Source organism: Pygocentrus nattereri, chromosome 20, assembly GCF_015220715.1.
Source record: "Pygocentrus nattereri isolate fPygNat1 chromosome 20, fPygNat1.pri, whole genome shotgun sequence".
In the NCBI taxonomy this organism is placed as follows: domain Eukaryota; kingdom Metazoa; phylum Chordata; class Actinopteri; order Characiformes; family Serrasalmidae; genus Pygocentrus; species Pygocentrus nattereri.
This window is the reverse complement of record NC_051230.1, coordinates 28371925-28392814: the sequence shown is the minus strand read 5'-3', so window position 1 is coordinate 28392814 and position 20890 is coordinate 28371925. Positions and strand designations below refer to the sequence as shown.

Below are 20890 nucleotides of genomic sequence, written 5' to 3'. Positions count from 1 at the left end.
CCCTTTATACCCAGTCATGACACTCACCTGTTTCCAGTTAACCTGTTCACCTGTGGAATGTTCCAAACAGGTGTTTTTTGAGCATTCCTCAACTTTCCCAGTCGTTTGTTGCCCCTGTCCCAACTTCTTTGGAATGTGTTGCAGGCATCAAATTCAAAATGAGTGAATATTTGCAAAAAAACAATAAAGTTTATCTGTTTGAACATTAAATATCTTGTCTTTGTTGTGTATTCAATTGAATATAGGTTGAAAAGGATTTGCAAATCATCATATTCTATTTTTATTTATGTTTCCCACAACGTCCCAACTTCATTGGAATTGGGGTTGTAGAACTAATGCAAAAGGATATGCAAGATAAAACGTGAAATTTTAAACCCAAACGGAGGACCGAACTCAACCTTAACAGTCGGATACCGGCAAGTTTGGACAAATATTTGAAGCTTCAATCTCTTCCAATGAAACCAATCACAGAGTAAAAGCTAAATCAGTGTGTTAAGGTCCTGTGTTTCTGCTACTGTTGTTTGTGTTTACTGTTAACATTACATTCACGTGAGAACTACATATGCAAAAGAGAGCTCCGCCTACTTTCACAGTTCTGTGCGATGGGAAACCTCACTACACAAGTAGTACTCAAGAGGTACTCAAGTAGTGCACAGAAAGCTCTACATTAGGATTATTAACAGTGATGTGCCGTCCTGCCCCAGACCTAGAGATGTACCAAAAAAGACAAAAAATGAAGTAGTTCTACAATGAAATCTCCAAATCCAAAACCCAAATAATTTTACTGCTAATAAAAATGTGAAACAGTGATTTAAATGCAAAGACATTCAAACTGTGTGAGTGGTAGTGGATCAACAGTGAAAATATCAGCTGCGTGGAACTATTTGAGTTTTATAAGGCACATTAGACAAGAGACTTATAATCAAATATGAAGAGATGGTATGTTGCTCAAGAACTTAACTACAGTTTTGATATCACTAGAAAATGAGAATTGTCAATATGCAGAACACAGCAAAACAACAGAAGCAGAAAGGGATACATCTATATGTCTTTGTTTATTCAAAAGCATAAATAATAAATAAAGTGACAAATTGGACTTTTTTTTTTCTCAATTTCAGTTTTTGGCCAAGTATGTTCATATTGATGCATCATTGCTAGAGTGTATGCGACAGTTTGAACACCCTTGGTCAAATGACGTAACTTCTTTTCCCTTAGAAAATCAACAGAACAAGTTTTTTGAGCAGGGCCACCCAAACTATATGACTGTTCAAGCTACTAAATAGACTATAAACATAGAACCATGGTTACAGTAAATGAATAAGAACATAAACTCTGGATTTGATGGACATGCAGGTTTTGGGATGGCACAATGTGTAGAAGAGTTTGAGGAGATAGCCAGCCGACCAGTATTATTATCCTTCTTCATTGTTTTACTCTGATAAATGGAAATCCTATATCAGTGGAGATAAACAGTTGATGCAGTATCTGTTTCGTCCTGTTAATGCTTTTCTGCCATGAACTATGAGGTCATGGGTTTGATTCCCACTGATAATATCCTTCCATTGCCTTTGTGTCCTTGAGCAAAGCACTTAGCCCCAGGCTGTTCCATGTCCCTGTGATTGGTATCAGTACGCTGCTTTGGAAAATAACTGTTGGCTAAAACATAAAACACTCCTACGACTGCAGAACTTCTACTACTACTAGCATTCCTGTGACCAATGCTATGTCTACTAATACCACTGATAATAAGAACCGCACTTTGAGGCCATCACCATGCTATTGGTTATTTGCATGTCTTAGCAGGAGTTGGATGTATCATGGCTTTGTAACTGTAGACTGACCAGACTCTTATCTCTGTGTCGAGTTACGTAATGCCTTAACTCGAGGGAAAACTGCAACAACAAAGTGATGTTTATTTTTCATTGTTAATAATATAAGGGAGAGAATGTCTGATAGAGAGCCAAAGCCTGAATGTGTACTGTTTTTTTTTTTTAATTTCTGTATAACTAAATCTGGTTTGGTATAAAACGCTTTGTTCTAGAGAAACTTGCAGAGTCAGAATTGTTTACAGTGGTGGTGATAGGAACCAGACATCTACCTCTAAAAGCTTCCTCGCAAAATGTTATTACATGAAATAGTTAAGATTTTGGCCCAAAACATTTTTTTTTTATAAATACAGTTATGGTGAAAGGATGCATTCTGGGTGTTGTGAGGCTAAATAGTCCCCAAAGCGAACTTATTTTTTTCAGATATACCACTATTTTACCACCATCAACATTGTGGAGTGTAAACTTGGCTTCATTTCCATTGTAAACATTGTGATCTCTGGTTACTGTCACCACCACTGTGGTAAAATGTGAGTCGATTAGTTCCACTACAATAAACCATTTCACATCAACCCACTCTGAATGACTTTATTTACATCTTAAATACATTGAACTGTGCTGAAATTTGGGAAAATCTATGGAATTCCCTTGGGGTTTCACCCTTCAAACTGTAGAGCTATTGTTAAGTTTTTGCTATATTACTTATTTACTTTAAGTTTATTTAATTACATAATTACATTCAATTTAAGTAACTTTAATTACATAATTAACCAATTATCACCATAGCAAGTTACACAATTAATTAAGTTTACATTTGGATTCCATTCTATATGAATAGATTCATGTTTGAACATCTGACTTTTTAACATTTGCTTCAAAAGCAAAAATAAATAAATAAATAAATAAATAAATAAGGGCCCATATTCTTCATTTTTCTTGTATTTTATTTATTCTCCTGTGGTTCACTTAAAACATATGTATTGTTTTATGTACCAAAACCAGCCATCATTCATTTTTACATGACCATTTTCTAACCTCTCTTTATCCCTTACAACTAAGCATACTGTTTTTGCTACAGTGGCCTTCAAGACTGGTATATGTAAATGAACTCTGTTCTCATTGGCTGCCAACATGTTATGCTTGAGTCAAAAAGCAGACTGGGCTCAAACACTGCTCAAGACTTCAGGTTTAAGGGGCGAGCCTAAACAGCTGTAGGCCACATAATTAGATGTGTCTAAGGCTCAGTCCCATTTCTTATTTTTAGCTCTATCCCTTGACAAGGGTTAGTGGCTGAAATCTTTCCAGATGAAATGGGACACTCAAATATAAAGAGCAGTACTTCATTAACAGCTGCTAGTCCTGCACTGTAGGCGACCGTGCCAGTCAGCAGTGATAGCAGAGGGTAAAGTTCAGCTCCTCACTGCTGGGCTTTTGTTACATTTAGTGCATCATACGCCTTTAAAGAGAGGGATGTGACAATTATTTCATTGATATGAAACTGACATTAGATATTCGCCAGCTTCTTGTTCACATTTTCCTGTTCCACCTTAAACGGGACCATTTAAGGTGGAATAGGAGATTTAGCTAGCTAGCAAATAACATATCAGCATACTACTAGCAATTTTTTATGCTCTTTATGAAGAAAAGGACCATAATACATTAAAGCAACATTAAACTAAGATAATGCAATGCTTATCGTCATTTCTCAACAGGGAAAATACTCACATTTGTGGCTTTGTTTGGTCGCTTGCACAACCATCACATCACCCTACCCCTCTATCTCAACAAGAATCTGGGCACTGTACCCCTAGACGTGAACATGAAAATGGAGGGGTATGGGCTAAAAGGAAGGGGCAAGGGGTGAAATGGGATTGGGCCTAAATATGTTGGATTTCATGACGTCACAAAGTCAAGACAGGTTTGCTGTCTGAAATGTCCTTTATTAGTTTTCCACTGAAGCTATGAAGCTAATGTAGCTAATAAATACTGAAAGCTAATACCGCAACAATTAGCATCACGCCAGTCTTTCTCAAGTTGTTACGCAATGTCAAATAGACTTGCTTATGTGGTTTTTAACACTATATGATGTACAGTAATATAAACACATGGACTTTGTGTTAGCACTGCTAAAAACAGTAGCAACAGCCATCTTAAAGTCTCAAGTTTGTCCTTACTTTTGTCCATTTTTATATGTAACAGTTTGTCACACAGTGCCAGAAACCACATAAGTGAGTATTTGAGATAATTAACTCAAGATTTTAAGGCAGGTGTGTGATGATTCAGGGATGCAGTTAACACAATGCTAATTGGTTTCTTGTTGAAGTCAGGGGAAACTGTGAATTTGATGTTTCACCAAACTACTTCTTTACCTAGTTACTGAGCATTTTCAGATGTGCGACTCTAAGTCCTATCAAGCTTCTCAGATCAGGAAATGAAACCGTCTGTGACAGATTGAGGTCTTGGTTTACCTCTGCACTACGCCTCCACCTCTCCATATCATTAGCCGAGTTTCCTCTGGTCGAACTCACTATCAATTAGACCAGGAACTAAACGCCTCACTCCACAAGCACAGTGTATTTCTATTCAATAGGACAACAGTTTTTGGAGCAAACACTTTAGCATCACATTCCACAAGCAGAAATGCGAATGTACAGAAGTGCAGCTTTGTGGTTGAGCTGCTGTTGCTCCTAAATGCTTCCATTTCACAATGATAGCACATACAGTTGTACAGTAGGTGGCATTGCATACCTTTAAATCACTAGACGATGAAGGAGAAGTCTGCCTATTCACTCACAACAGCACAAATAAGCAAGACAGTATCCTAGAAAATATTTTATGTATATTCTGTATGTATATATATATATATATATATATATATATATATATATATATATATATATATACACACTTTTTTCTCTATGTAGCTAGCTAATTTGTAATGTTAACTGAAATACATGTTTTGTTTTCTTCAGGGTTCAAAATACTAATCAGACTTATATACATGTAATAGTTGTCAATAATGGTTGAATTTTAGCTCTATCTCAACCATTTTTAAGTTAAGCATCGCAATGGCCAGCAACACCTTAGCAACCACCTGGAATACCGTGACATTTCCCTAGCAACACCTTAGCAATCATGTCAGATGCCATAGCAACTACCTAGCAACACCTTATCTACCACCAGGGGTACTAGCAGTGGGCCTAGTAACACTCTAGCAACCACTGTGGCACCATAGCAATGGGCTTGTAACACCTCAGGAACCATTTGAGATAGCATAGCAACAACCTTGCAACACCTTAGCAAACACCTATCGTACCATAGCAATGGCCTAGCAACACTTTAGCAACCACCTAAGATACTGCAATGATGACTAACCAAAGCCACCACATCAACATATTAGTAACACTTTAGTAACCACCTGGTATAACATAGCAACGACCTAGCAAAATCTTAACAACCACCTGGGATAACACAGCAATGGCCTATCAACACCTTAGCAACCACCTGATATACCATATTAATGGCCTAGCAACACTTTAGGAATCAACTGTGATACCATAATGACGGCCAACCAAAGCCCTCACATCAACATATTAGTAACACTATAGCAACCACCTGGTATAACATAGCAATGACCTAACAAAATTTAAACAACCACCTGGGATAGCATAGCAACGGCTTTCTTAAGCCAACATAAAGTTTATTCTAGTTTATCCTTTAAATCCACTTTTAGATGCTCCATGCTGTGTCCATATAGTGAGCTGCCTTCTCAAATCCACTCTCAACTCTGGGTGTCCTGTGTCCCACACGCAGATCCTTTTTCCTCCTGCTAGAGATTTGCCAGCTAAGATATGAGGTTCACTAATTTTCTTGTGGCCCCCACTACGCCATTCAGTATGGCAAAGTATAGCACTTAGCATGGAACATCTGTCAAGGATCTGGGAAACATTGGTTATAATACGATCTCCATAATCTAAATATATACATACAGATACCTGGCTATCAATTGATTGCATAAATTTCATGCAATCTTGACATTTATTCATTGGAGACTTGGCGCATAAGCCTCATTAACTTTGCAGGTGCTCATGCAAGATGCATGAGCAGATAGCATTAACTATTAATCCAAGACATTTGAGATTTTTGTTCATTTGTTTGTTTAAGTAAGCTCTGCTTAGTTGAGATCTGTTGCTCTCCCTGGATTCAGGTAGCAAGTGGAATCATAAGACTTGATAGTAAATGCTACATTAAAGTAGTTTAGCTCCACTAAGGCTCAAGAAATCATTCAAACAGAGAGATTATAAAGCAAGGAGGCATATGATGTCATTTAATGTTATTCTTCTTGTTTTTGACTGCTGTACTAAATAGACATCCAAGCCCATTAGCGCATAGCTCTCAGGTGTTATCGGATGTTACTGTAGTACTATGCTGATGATTAATTCAAGGCTGTTAATGTTAAAGGCCCAATCATTCATGACAGGCTGGCTTCCTGGTATCTATTGGACCAAGACACAATCACTATGCATTAAAGTGTGAATAGGAAAAAATCTAAGCAACCACCTGGAATACCACAGCAATGACCTAGCAACACTTTTGCAACCACCTGGGATACCATAATGACAGCCCATAATTCAAGGCCCTTAATGCCAACCATTCATGACAGACTGGCTTCCTGGTATCTATTGGACCAAGACACAATCACTGTGTGTTAAAGTGTGAATAGCTGTAAGGGGGAGCGAGGAGGCGGACGCACACGCTGAGATAAGCGAGATTTATTATGGGCAAATCCAGGGTCATAGTCAAAACGGTCCAGGGTCAAAGTGCCAACACGGAGAAAACGGGGTTCAGACATGACAGACCAGAATACAATGAACAACACAGAGATTCAAACGAAGCCAACAAGTAGAGCGATACATCGAACAAAGACCGGCAAACACAAGAGGCAAACACAGGGCTTAAATACACAGGAATAACGAGGGTCAGGTGAAAACAATCAGGGGCGGAGTAACCAAAGAGGGGGCAGGACTTAAACCAAAAAAAAACACACATGGACAAACCAAAACAAAAAGGCACATGGAGTGGGAGGAGCCAATCGTGACAATAGCAAAATCTAAGCAACCACCTGGAATACCATAGCAATGACCTAGCAACACTTTTGCAACCACCTGGGATACCATAATGACAGCCCATAATTCAAGGCCCTTAATGCCAACCATTCATGACAGACTGGCTTCCTGGTATCTATTGGACCAAGACAGAATCACTCTGTGATTAAAGTGCAAATGGAAAGTCCAGCCCTTAGTGTGCTGTAAAATTTCATAATTGCAAGAAAAATAAATGTAAATGTAGGAGATGTCACAGTAAAATGATTCATCATTTTTTTAAAGTCTCAACCTAGAACTGACACTGACCAGTGTAAAAACTCCACCATGTCAGGGTCACTGCTGAGAATAGATCCACTACAACATAAAATCTAATCAATGGTGGTCCTGTTTTTTTTTTCCAAATGCGTATGGTATAATTTCCATATTTCTTTGGTGTTTCTCAGTGTTCAATACATCAAAATAATGTTGGAGCAGCTGTGGTAGGGTGGTGCTAGGCTGTTTCTGTACTATCCCAGGTGGCTGCTAAGGTGTTGCGGGGGCCGATTTTGCAGTGATATCCCAGGGGATTGCTAATGTGTTGCTGGGCTGTTGTGATATCCCAGGTGGTTGCTAGGTGTTGCTAGGTCATTGCTATGCTGTCCTATGTGGTTGCTGTGTCATTAATATTCAATATAACATGTCCTCGGGTTTTCTGTCTTTTTTCAACAATTCTGCAAAATAAAGAAAAAGTAACATAAAGAAACCATGAACATTGTCAGCAGTGCTTTAATATTGGCAATTCCTTCTGCCAAAAAAGTAGTACCATTGCTGAAGTCAAACTGTCACAATATCAGATTCATCTCAGCTTTTTCAATATTTACCAGATTAACCTGAATGTGTGTGTGTTTTTTTTTTTTGAAAAGTCTGTAAAACATAATTTCTGGCAAATTCCAATGAAACACTTGCTTAGGTAGAATTTTCTGTTGCGCTGCGGTTACTCTCTTCTGCAGAATCTGAACAGACACATATTATCACATAAAAGTTATCAAATGTATTGATCTTCTGTTTTTAAATGTGCTAAAATAGAAACAGTTAGCTGTAGCATAATTTGAGCCATTTCATAGTAACCAGTGGTCAGTGGAGAGGTACACTGTTAGAAATAAAGATACAGTGCAGGTACATGTTTCATTCATCAAGGTATAAACAATGTAAATGTAGCCTCAAAGGTACAACAGTGGTTTTACGGTCCAATTGTGTACCTTAAACAAGTTTTTCCCAGGTGCAAAAAGTATATATGTGTACCTTGTCATAACGAAATGATTTAAAACTGAATGACCAAAAAAGGCTAGAGACAAGACGGGTGTATGAAGTCAGTACAACTTATATCATTTCAATGGATTATGGTATGGTATGTTTCCTTTGCTAAAGGTACTGAGAAGTACCCTTGAGGGTAACACCCCAGTGACGGTTTCGGGCCTTTTTCTTCCTGAGAGTGCACAGATATCCACTTTATTTTTCACATGACTGTTGTATTTTGATATTATGGCTGAAATATCCAGTTGGAAAATGAAAGTATCATTTGTTACCGTCAAACATCACTGTTTGCTCCTAAGAGACTCACTTTAACTGATTGAAACTTTACATTCATGTCATAAATGAATTCTGTCCTTGCTAGTCGGCTGAGCAGGTAGAAGAATGCTAACTGGCTATCAGGCTAATGCTACAATAATAAAAGACAGACTTCTAGTTCAAGCCTTTAATAAAGCGTTACTTAAAAACTGAGATTAACTTATTAAACACCTCTTCTTCTTTCGGCTGCTCCCTTTAGGGGTCGCCACAGCAGATCATCTGCCTCCATCTTGCCCTATCCATTGCCTCCTCTACTTTCACACCAACCATCTCCATGTCCACCTTCACTACATAACTTATTAAACACCTGTTATGAACTAAAAATGTCTGTATTTAAAATAACATTAAAAAATCCCATCCGCCGAGCTAACGCTGCTAGCTTGATACTAACATAGCTAGCTACCCTACAAAGAAGCACTGTTAGAGTGCTTCTTAAGTTAAGTGATACTTTTTTAATCCCACAAACGGGGAAATATAACCTCCGCATTTAACCCATCCATGAAGTGAAACACCACATACACACACAGCCCTATGCATGGGCAGCCCTATGCACGGCGCCCGGAGAGCAATTGGGGGTTAGGTGTCTTGCTCAAGGACACCTCAGTCATGGACTGTCGGCACTGGGGATTGAACCGGCAACCCTCTGGTCACAGGGCCAATTCCCTAACCTCCAGCCCATGAATGCCCCCAAAGCCCTCGACTGCCCCCCCAAAAAAAAACCTCTGGAAGAGGTTTCAGAGGCACAGTCAGATTGTGCCATCACAACTAACTATTATATGATGACTTATTTTAAAAGTAAATGTGAAAAAAATTTAAAGAGTACAAAGCCCAATGCTAAATTACTCAAGTGCTTCTGGCTAATGCTAAATACAGTTGCCTACTCGTCTGCTCCTCCAAGCTTCTACTAAAAGTGCTTTATCATGGACTGTCTGAGCACCAGAAAACAGAAATTTGAGTCCTTGCAGTGACAGAGACGGAGGGACACATGAAGAAGAGCTTACAGAGGAGAGCAGCCATAATTCCAGGAACGGGGCGGTTTAATGACTCCACACCCCGCGGCTGGGTGTCCAATTGCTGCTGAATTATTCACAGGGCCAGGTTATGTCCACATAAGCGGACATGTGTTCGACTAATTAAAGAAACATCCAAAAATCGGTTATTCCAGCTACAGGTCAAAAACAGAAACCAAAGAAAGCTTTGCTCACTGTAACTCGCATTAAAACATTTTAACTTAAACACTTTAACATTTTAATTAAAACATTGTTTACACCTCAGACTGTATTTCACTGCTTTGTTTATTCTTATTAGACGTCTATCATAAATGTGCTGCTTACTACCTTCTTGAGCTTTCTTGAATATTCAAAAAATTGCAGTCAAGAAATTGGTAGGACATCACCCAAGTACTTTGAAAAGTGGTGGCTCAGCTTACTAGGTATTAAGACACACCCAATTTAAAGGCTCATTGCCTTGCATAAATTGACACTTAGATTTGACCCCAGAGTCATTATGTAGATACTCATAGACCTGTACCTATGCTTCTATAGACTGCTGGCCTTTTTAATGTAAAATTAATGTTACATTAATTTTGCTTACATTTCCTAAACATAGTTGTAGACCAACGACAGTGACAGCTATAGTCAACAGTTTTGAAGTCCACATGGTCATTGATGTATGTTTTAAATGTTAAGCTGTTTTTTCTATGATGTGCTTGTTTTGGGATGTCCACAGGTTCTGTCTTAGGTCATTTAACCCAGTATTTTTTTTCAGTTTCTGCTTGTGATTCCTCCCCCGGGCCTTTCACGTTTTTTGATACGAATCTCCAGGGCAATATCATTTGCCGTCGTCAAGGAGATATCTGATGCTCAGCCTGTGGCGAGGCGCACCTGCTGCACATGGAAGCTGAACGCTGCTCAGGCACTCTGTCCTAGATTCCTTCACTAGCAAGAAACTGCTGTTTATGGGAATACATTGACTGAAGCCAGCGCAACTGCCACAATGCCGCGCAGGAAAAATGATGTTGCAATAACTATGGATGACGGTGAGTAGATCATTAAAATTCAATTCCTTTATTCCTACTGACTTGTTCTTTGAGGATTCTCAACTTACTTGTGAACTATTTTAAGTTAAGTTATAAAGTATTCTTGCTATTTATGCTTTTAGTAAAATATTTCAAAGTATTCTGAAAACAACCACAGTGAAAGTATGTTTCAGTATAGATGTATTTGCAATATAACTCAATCTAACTAGCAATGTATACTTAACTACGTTTTATATAAGTAAATACTTTTTATTTGTTGACTGGACTGAAGTGTGAAATATCATTTGAAATGCATTTAAGTGCATTTTATCTGCAGTATAATTCAATAAGTAGCACTGGAGTGTATCAGTACATGAAGCAGTATATTAGTAATATATTCCAAGTGTAGTAACAATTATGTCCACAAGTTACATATTTTAATCTACTTAAATGTAATGTAAGCTGTTTGTTTTAAGCACTTAAGTTAAAAACACTTAAGTTGTGATACGTTTATCTATACTAATACATTTAGTATGTATTAAAGTATGTTAAAAGTGTAACCATTAACTGTGTGTGTAGTTTTCAAATTAAATTCACTTTTGAAAAGTACACTTAAGTGCATTTGTCTTTCACAAAGGAGTGTTTGTATTTGAAGGATGTAGGCCTTTTGTTTTGGCATATTCATTGAATTTCTGAAGTGCTGACGTGTAAGGAAGCCTTCAACTTTTCAAGAGTTTTTATTTTTATTTAACATCATGTGAAAATGCAGGTTGCCCTGTATAAATAAATAATTAATGTCACGTTGCGAAGTAAAAATGACCTGGTATTAAATCTCATCACTGTAACATAAGAAGTTAGAAACGTGTTTGAGAGTCAACTGAAGATCCTTTGTGGATGCTCACGTTGTCTTAGTGAACTTTAACTAACCTTCATCTAAATATGCATTAAATTCAGCTGAACTTTAAGTTGGAAACTAACCTTAACTTCAACCCAAAACCTCAACCAAAAACCAACCCTAGTCATCCTATTATTCAGAAGACAGTGACAATATGCACTACTGTTCAAAAGTTTGGAATCATCTGCCATATTAACCATTTTTTACAATAATAACTTTTACAGTCTGGATTAAAATTCTACAAACTATTAACCAAACAGTATTTTTAGTAATTTCATTCAACATTTCAAGAGTTCTGTGAACAAGAAGTAAAAAAAAAGACACTAATGTGCTGTATTACTTAGGTGTACTGAAATAGATGTGCTAACTATTGACATGCTGGTGGGGCAGCCAATTTAGCAGCTAACAAACCAAATTTAACGCAAATGAACACAGGCCCGGATTTTTTATTAACACATCAGCAGCACAATTTAGCTTCTTGTTTGGTTCACATGCTTTCAGTAATAAAGCCTGTTTTCGCCAGACAGTAGGAAAGGTTTTTTTTATTGGCTTACTAATATAAAAAAAGAAATAATTACACGAGAAAGGTTAGTGCATTAAAGTATGAGAATTAATAACATGTATTAGAAAGCTTGTGGTTACTTTGTGACATACTTTCCCAATTGGGTTTGTATAATTTATGATAAATTTGACAAAATGAAATATTCCACTGACATAATACATCAGAAATTTGGAGTCAATGTCTATGTCTTTGTGCTGAGCACGTTTGGAAACCACGAGGTATTGTAAAATTACGGCTTAATTTTACTGAGAGCATCCTACAATTTGGGAAGCTATGATTTTATATAGTTTATGGATTATCAGGTTTTGTTTATTTGTGTATGATTTTGAGTGCAACAAATAAGTAGTTTTAATTATAAATTGGTTGCTTTAGCAACATGTGCTTTTAAACAATCTTTTGGAAGAGAAACCATGATGATCATTATTTAGTCTAATCCTGCTCTTTGGTAATGTAAAATGGGTAGAAATTCCAAACTTTCAAAAGCTGGAGTACTATAAAACCGGTTCCAAAAGTGTTGGGCCAGCAGAAAATGTTAACAGAAAGATTTGTAAATCCACTTTAGCAGCACAAATACAAGATAGGCAATTTATGTTTTTGTGTACATATATGCTCATTCTGAACCTGATGACTGCAACACATTCCAAGTTGAGACAGAAGCAATTTAAAACTAGGAACATTGTTAAATGTTCAGAAAACATATTCAATATTCAGGAAACAGTTTAAAAGAAGCAACGTAATCATGCTTAGGTATTAAAGGAGCATCTGTGAAAGGCCTAAACTTTTATGAGCAAGGATGGGTCGAGACCTGCCACTTTGCCAGATAGTGTCAGTAAATAGCCCTAGGTATTTCACTCTCTACAGTGGAAAAATATCATCAAAATATTCAAGGAATCCAAAAAAAATTCTGTGCGTAAAAAACAAGGCCAACACCACCCATGACCTTCAATCCCTCAGATAGCACAGCATTAAAAAACACCATGCTTCTGCCACATCACTGCATCCACAAATGCAAGTTAGGACTGCACTATGCACAGCTGAAATCATGTCAACAGCATCCAGAAATGCTGCCAACTTCTCTGAGCTCAAGCTTATCTGAAATGGTCTAATGCACATCAGAAACATGTATTCTTTGTCACATCAACTTTTAAGACGGTTTATGGAAATCCTGGACGTTGTGTTCTCCGGCCTAAAAAAGAAAAGGATTTTTCATGGTGTGGGAGATATTAGTAGTTAACTTGCACATCTATGTGTGTGTGTGTTTACATTAATGTTGAAAGATATATACACATTTTGGAGCAACATATACATCATGTTTTTCAGGGACGTCTATACTTATTTCAACATGACAGCAACAAGAAACATTCTGTACATGTTACAACAGCATGGCTGTGTAATCAGAGAGTGCTGGTGCTAGACTCGCCTGCCTATCTTCCACTGAAAACATGGCATACTATGGAGTGCAAAATGCGACAACAAAGACTTGTACAGCTGAAGAATGGCAAAAAAATCTGCTTTCAAAACGCTCTCCAGTCCCCAGATGTTTATTAAGTGCTGTTAAAAGGAAAGCTGATGTGACACAGTGGAAAACATGCTCCTGTCCCAGCTTTTTCAGAAAATTTTGCAGGCATCACATTAGAAATGAGCATATATTTACAAATTTACAAACTTTTGAATACAAATATTCTAAAGTGTGCAAGTTAAAATACCAAATTTTGGTTTTGTACTGTTTTCAGTTCAATACAGTTTAAAAAGAGTTTACTAATTATTGTTTTCTGTTTTTATTGATATTTCACATATTTTCCCAACTTTTTGCAGCTGGGTTTATACATGGAGTCTACAGAAGTCATGAGCTATAATGCATTTTTTCTGTTTTGCATTAAACTGCAGGATTATATCACAGTATTAACAGGATATCAGTCTGGATATTGTAAAATATTATCTTGTGTCTGTGTTTATTTTGTAGTTGGGATGGAGTTTGATGGCGAGTATGACAGTGAAAATGATGGTAAGTCATACAGAAACAGAGAACTGAAATATGGGATTGTCTTTCATTGTTAGGAGGGCTATTTGTAACCTTCATGTATTAATGCAACATTGTTGTTTCACGTCCTCTATAGAGAATACATTTCTTTTATTGCACAATCACTGTTCATTTGCTGAATTTAACACATTGGGGAAAAAAACATAAAATGATTAAATGCGGCTGATGTAAAAGTTATGGCACGTTTTATCTTTTAATTTGTTTTCCACAGTAGGTTAAAGTAAGCAAATAAATTGAAACTTATTTGAACTAAACATGAAATTGGACTCAAACAAGTGAGATATAGCCTGTGCAGGATGTCTGCAAAAAGGCAAGCATAGTTCTAGTATCCTAGTAATAGTATAGTAACATAGTATCCTATGTGGGTCTCCAGAGATCTCCAACAGGAGAGCAAGAGGTGGGAGGAAGGCCAAACCAGCCGCTCGTGGAAAGAAGGCCAAGCCACCAGAGAGTGAGGAAGAAGAGGAGGAAGAGGCTCCACGCAGGCGGAAAAACAGAAAGAAGAAAGAGGACAGCGGAGAGGAAAGCGAGGACGAGCGTCCCCGTGGCCGAGCAAAAGTGGCAAGCAGGAAGAAGGCAGCTGCCAAAGCTGAGGATTCCGAGCCCGACAGTGAGGAGGAGAAAGGGAGAAAGAGGAAGGGAAAAGCAGTAAGCAAAAAGGAGAAAGAGGAAGAGAACAACAAAGAGAAAAAAGGCAACGGCAAAGGAGCTGGAAAAGATGGGAAAGTAAAGGGCGATGACAAGAAGAAGAAAGGAGACAGCAGCAGGTGCAGTATTCTGTAGACTTGACCTTCTTTGAGTCTTCTTCTTTGCCATCTTTTTGTTTGGGTTTTATTTCAAAGCAGTTTCCAAGTGAGCTAACCACTATACAGATACAGGTTTGAAAGTATCATGTTGTTAGCTTGAGAAGGGCATTTCATCCCAACTTTTCCCGTTATTACTGTTGTACTGTAAGGAATCACAATCAATGGTCTGCCATAATGAATCTGAGGTTCTTTCTACCAACACTTAACAACCTGAACCTCATTTAATTCAGGCTTTAACTACTAGGCTCAAGTGTTACTGTACAATTGATCATTGTTTGTTACAATATTACAGCAATGGTGTAGAAAGTTGGGGTTAAATTTGAGTTTATACTTTCTCTGTAGAAATCTCTCTTTCTACTTCCCACCTCTAGGATTCAAACCAACTTTAAAAACCCCAAACCATATTCACACTTGATATTATACGTTATATTCATTAAACGTATATGTCTAAAGCATTCCTCATATTGCCCAGATCAGGAATTCAAACCAATATCACCTTGCGGTTAAACACATGTAACACCTTGGGAGAGTGCCTTTCTTAGGGCAATAAACTGCAAGGCAAACACTATTTATACTTTAAACTCCCTTTGTATACATCTACATTTAGAGTACCAAACTAGTACCAGCACTAGTAGCTGTTAATGAAGCAATGTTTTTTTTTCTTTTCCACTTCATTTGCCAAGATTTAAACCACTACCCCTTGTAGGGTGACACTCAAAAACAAGGGGTAAGATTAAAATGAAGAAATGGGATTGAGCCTTTATCGCAAGGACGTACTTTCATACTTTCCCTTTTTTTATAAATCTACAATTAGGGTACCCAACTTGTACCAAGGAATATGAACCAATACCTTTTTGGACCATTAGTACATTACACCATTCTCCCAAACCAAGGCACATAGCTCCAAAGGCAAAGACGCAGACAAATACTTTCTGATACTTTCAACCCTCTTTGTACAAATCAATTCCAGCCCAAATCAGGTATTAGAACCAATACCCCTTTGGGGATAAGAACCTCAAACCAATACCTCTTTGGGAAGTACCTTTCTCAGGACACTTAACCCCAAGGGCAAAGATATTGTTGCTTTCCCATCGCTTGGTACAGGTCTTTCATTATAGTGCTCTGCTTATGGATTCAAACCAATACCACCTTGTGGTTAAAGGCCACATCCAACAAACCCATACCTTCTTGAGCTGATGCACTTTTTTAACTTTAAGGGTGAAGATATTGCTAGGCCTTTGTATAGGTAGTGCTGTACTAGGCTAATAACTAATAGTGTTTACATGCCAGATACACACTGGGCAGCTAAGACTCATATGTCAACATGACAATGAATAGTTTTATTACTTTGCCTGTCTACCTCACTGGATTCTAAATGAAACAATGACTATGGGTATAAAATGCGGAATGTCAGCTTTACATCTGTACTACTGAAACCATGCAGGAATTACAACCCTTTTTATACAATACTTTGATCAGTTAGATCAGTTTGATCAATTAATCTGATCAGTTGCTTCGTGGCCAGCTGCAATACAGAGCCAAATCAACAAACAAACTGAAAATGTGTCACTGTCCAGTTACTTATAGACTGTGCTGTACTGGGGATTTAAGCTTAACTGGAGATACCTCTAATACTTCATTGAAATGGTAGCTACCTCAAGACCAGAATTCAATGCCAATAAATCAACAACTGGCTGGATATGTCAGATCTTTGACTAAACTTAATGCAAATATAATGTTTTACTGTGATGTACAAAACACTATAAAAAACAATGTAATACAAATGCACCGATTTAATATGTTCTAGCCATGTATCATTACCTCATTTCAATGGCCTCAATCAAGACCATCCTGGCCCTGATGTTCAAGTCCAATGGTGTCATGTTTTGTTTTGGACCTACAGGTCCACTGCAGTTATGTTCTACTATATGGATGCATTACAGTGCATTGTGTTGAAATTGTTATGTGCACAAAACATCATACTTCATATCACAGTTACTGAAATATCTGATTGTCCTTTCTGGTTTAATGTTCTTCTGTTACTTAACTGAGCTAATGATTGCATGCTGAATTCAAATTGATTGTTTAATAAATACTTAGTGGGCACCTGCCTTTATTTGACTTTATGACTACTTGATACTACTGTTGGATATTTTTTGCCTTCCATCAGAAGATTTGGAAGTGCTCATCCTGTTTGGATTGCCTACTTTTTCAGCCTTACACAAATTCAACACTCACTGAACTGTAATGAACTACTGGCTTTCTGTACCATCCATAATATACATCATCATCACTATGCATCAAGACTTCCCTCCGCAATATCTCAGATGCATTTGGAATATAAAATTCAGTCCTGGACAAGTAAACGATGGTATTGTGACTGTGGGCTTTGGTTTCCTTCTTTGGCAGCTCGTCTTCGTCTGACGAGTCGGACGCTGAGTCTTTGTCAGAAGGTGAAATGGCTCGTCTGAAAGAGGAAGTGGAGGAGAAGAAGAAACTAATTGCAACACTGAGAAACAAACCATGGCGCATGAAGAGAAGACTCCAAAACTTAAAGTATAATGGCTTCCTCTCTTAACTCTCTTATGCTTGTTGGCTAACCTAGGCCATCAACACTTTGTAGGATGTTGTGTTGCCTTTGTAATGTTCACTGGCAGGGACTTTGCCTTGATTTTATGATTTGTTGTGCTTAATTAAAGCTCTCTGGCAATGTGCTGCTACAGTCATCTTTGTGTTCCTCTTCCACAGATTCAGAGCAATGTTATGAACCTTAGTGTAGGTTCTGCTGTACTAAACATCCAAAAGGTTAAAGAATAGCAATGATGCAATTATGCTTAATTCTTTTCTGATGTGCAGTAGCAGGGGCAGGGCAACATGGGGAACTACTTGGTCTAATGAGAGTATGTGGGAACCAGTAACAAAGTTCACTTAGCTTGCATCCTAAAGAAATTACCCAGACCGTAGTAGAAACTGAACCTCCATGAACAGGCTTGGCAGAGTGATCATGCCCTTGATTTCCTTACATCATGGCCTTGAAGTGAACCCTTACCTCAGACTGTCCCAGGCGGTCTGGTGGCAAAGTAGGCGCCTGGAGTTTGGACAAGTGCCCTTAAAAGGTAGTAGATACAAACACTGCCCAAGAATGCATCGATAGCCTTTGCAGGAGGTTGAACTTCTGGGTTTGTGTTCGCTGCTCTGAGGACCTGAGTTGTAGGAAGAGAAATGTATCCCCAGATGGAGAGGGTGGAAACCTGGCAAGGGAACCTCTTGATTGACAGTGTACTTGAAAGGGATTCCTGTCTGGGCATCTTTGTGATTGGTGGAATTGGTGGTTCACTGTAATTGGCTAGCACCGAACATTCTTGCTGATTTGCTAGCTAGCCGGGCCAGAATTGGGCCAGAATTGGCACAAGGAAAGGTATATTCCTTTTCCATGCTTGCTGTTGGGCCTCTATTTCTTATTCTTCCTATTTGCTTACATCAGCTGCCATACCTTCTCCTGCGTATATCATAGAAGTTGGGCATGACTTTTTAATAATATTTTACTATGTTTAACAACATTTAGTAAAACACTAAATGTCCCCAAGGTACTTTGTTTAATTTTAGATATAAATGCTAGTAAAACCATGTGACAGCCTTTTGCTGAGTACCTTGCTCTATTGATAATGCACATATACTGTGTTATATTTCCTTGTGTAATATCATGGTGTACACATACAATCAATGAATCCATTCATTCATTTTTCTACCTGTACATTGCACAATCGTGTTCAGTTCAGGACTTAATTAATTGGTTGAGGTTTTAGGTTTCAGTGGGTGAAATGTGATACTCCAGGATTGCTGTCATCCTGTGTTTACACAACACTGCATCTTTACTATGCCAGAAACTTCAGATGAAGCTGTGGACCATATGATTTGGTTATTATTTTCTGTCTGATTTTTTTGCTGTTCATGCTAACTTTAGCATTAGCACAGCAAGATTTGCAGACTTGGAGACCATAACTGTATTATCTAAATGCTTCCATGAGAGATAATACCTTCAATAATACCTAAAACATTAGATGGGGGCTCCTGAGTGTTGCAACCATCTAAGTGTTGGAAATAAAGGGAGAAGACTTTATATTAGATCCTCAGCACATCCATGCCACAGACAGCATAATTATCCTGGCGCTCTCTAGGTGGGTGGGATGGTAGGATAGCCCCTCATTACTTAGCGCAAAGGTAGCCAAAGTTAGGGGAAATCGTGGGCTGGAGGTTAGGGAACCAGCCCTGTGACCAGAAGGTTGCCAGTTCGATCCCCTTGGCTGACAGTCCATGACTGGAGTGCCCATGAGCAAGGCACCTAACCCCAAATCGCTCCCCGGGTGCCGTGGATAGGGCTGCCCACTGCTCCAGGCAAGTGTGCTCACTGCTCCTAGTGTGTTCACTAGTGTGCATGTATGTGGGTGTTTCACTGCACGGATGAGTTAAATGCGGAGGTCTAATTTCACAGTGACAAATGGTTCTAAATTCTATTCTAATTCTAGCCACAAAGCTAGGGTGTCTGTTAGCTGATGTAACATAACTGGAAACTAGTTTTTTTCCTGTAAGTTTGTCAAACTGTCCAAAGGCACTGTGTTAGTTGCAGTCTGAAAAGATTCTGAGGTGCCCTCACCCTACCAGCTGGGCAGCACTGTGTGACAGGGTGAAATCCAGGTAATGGATGACAGTAACTAAATTAGGTTACAGAATGTTGTAATAATCCATAAAGGAACTTCAAAGACATGATCTTTAGTCTGAAGAACATTTTGAAAGCTGTAGTTCTGTGTGAATGATTGTCAGGGAGGCCCAGGGGTTTGTGGAGAAGTTTGAAGGTGCTTTGGGCAAAGGAAAAGGGAGGAAGCTCTACGCCTTCAAGGTCATGATGGCCAAGGTACACTATTACCGACAGCATTATGGATTTTTGTCTATGGCAAAGTAACCCTGGGATTTACGTCTGTTTTTCTGTTTTCTTTCAGAAACTGATCAAGTTCAATCGAGACTTTGAGAACTTCAAGACAGCATGTATTCCATGGGAGAGGAAAATTAAAGAAGTAGAAAGTTGGTTTCATTTGATTTACTCTACAAATATGTAACTTGTAACGCTTTGTAAAACATGTCAGACCCGTCTTCTGCTCTTTTTAGGTCACTTTGGCTCTTCTGTAGCCTCCTACTTCATCTTTCTCAGGTGGATGTATGGCCTCAACCTTGTTCTCTTTGGTTTCATGTTTGGGCTTGTTATCATACCTGAGGTAAACATATAGTTTATGATACCCTGTTTTATGAAAGTTATTTGATTAATATAATTTTTAGGGATTGGTTTAGATTACTTTTCTGGTCCAGCCTCTGATTTCCCCACCAAATTTACAAACCTGTAAATCAACAGATCAGCGGATCCAACAAGTCTATTCCTGGCAACTGGACAAATTGTATATTGTAAACAGCCAAAAACTCATTAATTCAGACTGTTCAGTTTATATCTTATGATAACACCAAAATGAGTACTGATTTGACTATGTAATTTCTGTGGCCATATGGTTGTCATGATACCATGGCCAGAAAATGCTGGACACAAAATTATACTTTGGTATAATAAGCTCACCAAATGTTTATTTGTTTGAACACAGAAACATGTTTGGATATTTAAAGCTTAAGCAGTTAAGACACACCCCTAGTTTTAGATAATTCAACCTCTACTTCTACTTTTAAAATGCTCAAAAAAGGGAGGGAAACTTTGGATTGTTTGGGTGCTACAACACAAAAAAGCATGTCACTTTCAACTTCTAGTACTGAGCCCTGGCAACTTACATTTTGTGGAGGTTCTTCAGACATTCATTTTTGGCATCAGATGTATGATTAGATTTGACCATGAGTACATACCAATAATTGATTATCTATTTATTGTACTCCAGAATGCAGTAATAAGATGTGTTCTGGCATAGCTTGTAAGGACCCTTTGTAGCAGTTCTACTTTTAAGGTTATAAAAGATGTTTAAATATAGAATAGAAATG

The 20890-nt window shown here is 38.1% G+C and overlaps 1 protein-coding gene across 1 annotated transcript in view; it reads left to right on the top strand.

Moving 5' to 3' along the window:
* Positions 1 to 10498: 10498 nt before the first annotated feature.
* Positions 10499 to 20890, top strand: part of tmc2b (transmembrane channel-like 2b) — a 33512-nt gene continuing 23120 nt past the window's right edge. The window contains exons 1-7 of the mRNA XM_037531481.1: positions 10499 to 10577; positions 13977 to 14018; positions 14428 to 14821; positions 17270 to 17416; positions 19682 to 19772; positions 19858 to 19939; positions 20024 to 20130. Of these exons, the coding sequence (XP_037387378.1) occupies positions 10535 to 10577; positions 13977 to 14018; positions 14428 to 14821; positions 17270 to 17416; positions 19682 to 19772; positions 19858 to 19939; positions 20024 to 20130 (906 nt within the window). The 5' untranslated portion in view covers positions 10499 to 10534. The remainder of the gene's footprint in view (positions 10578 to 13976; positions 14019 to 14427; positions 14822 to 17269; positions 17417 to 19681; positions 19773 to 19857; positions 19940 to 20023; positions 20131 to 20890) is intronic.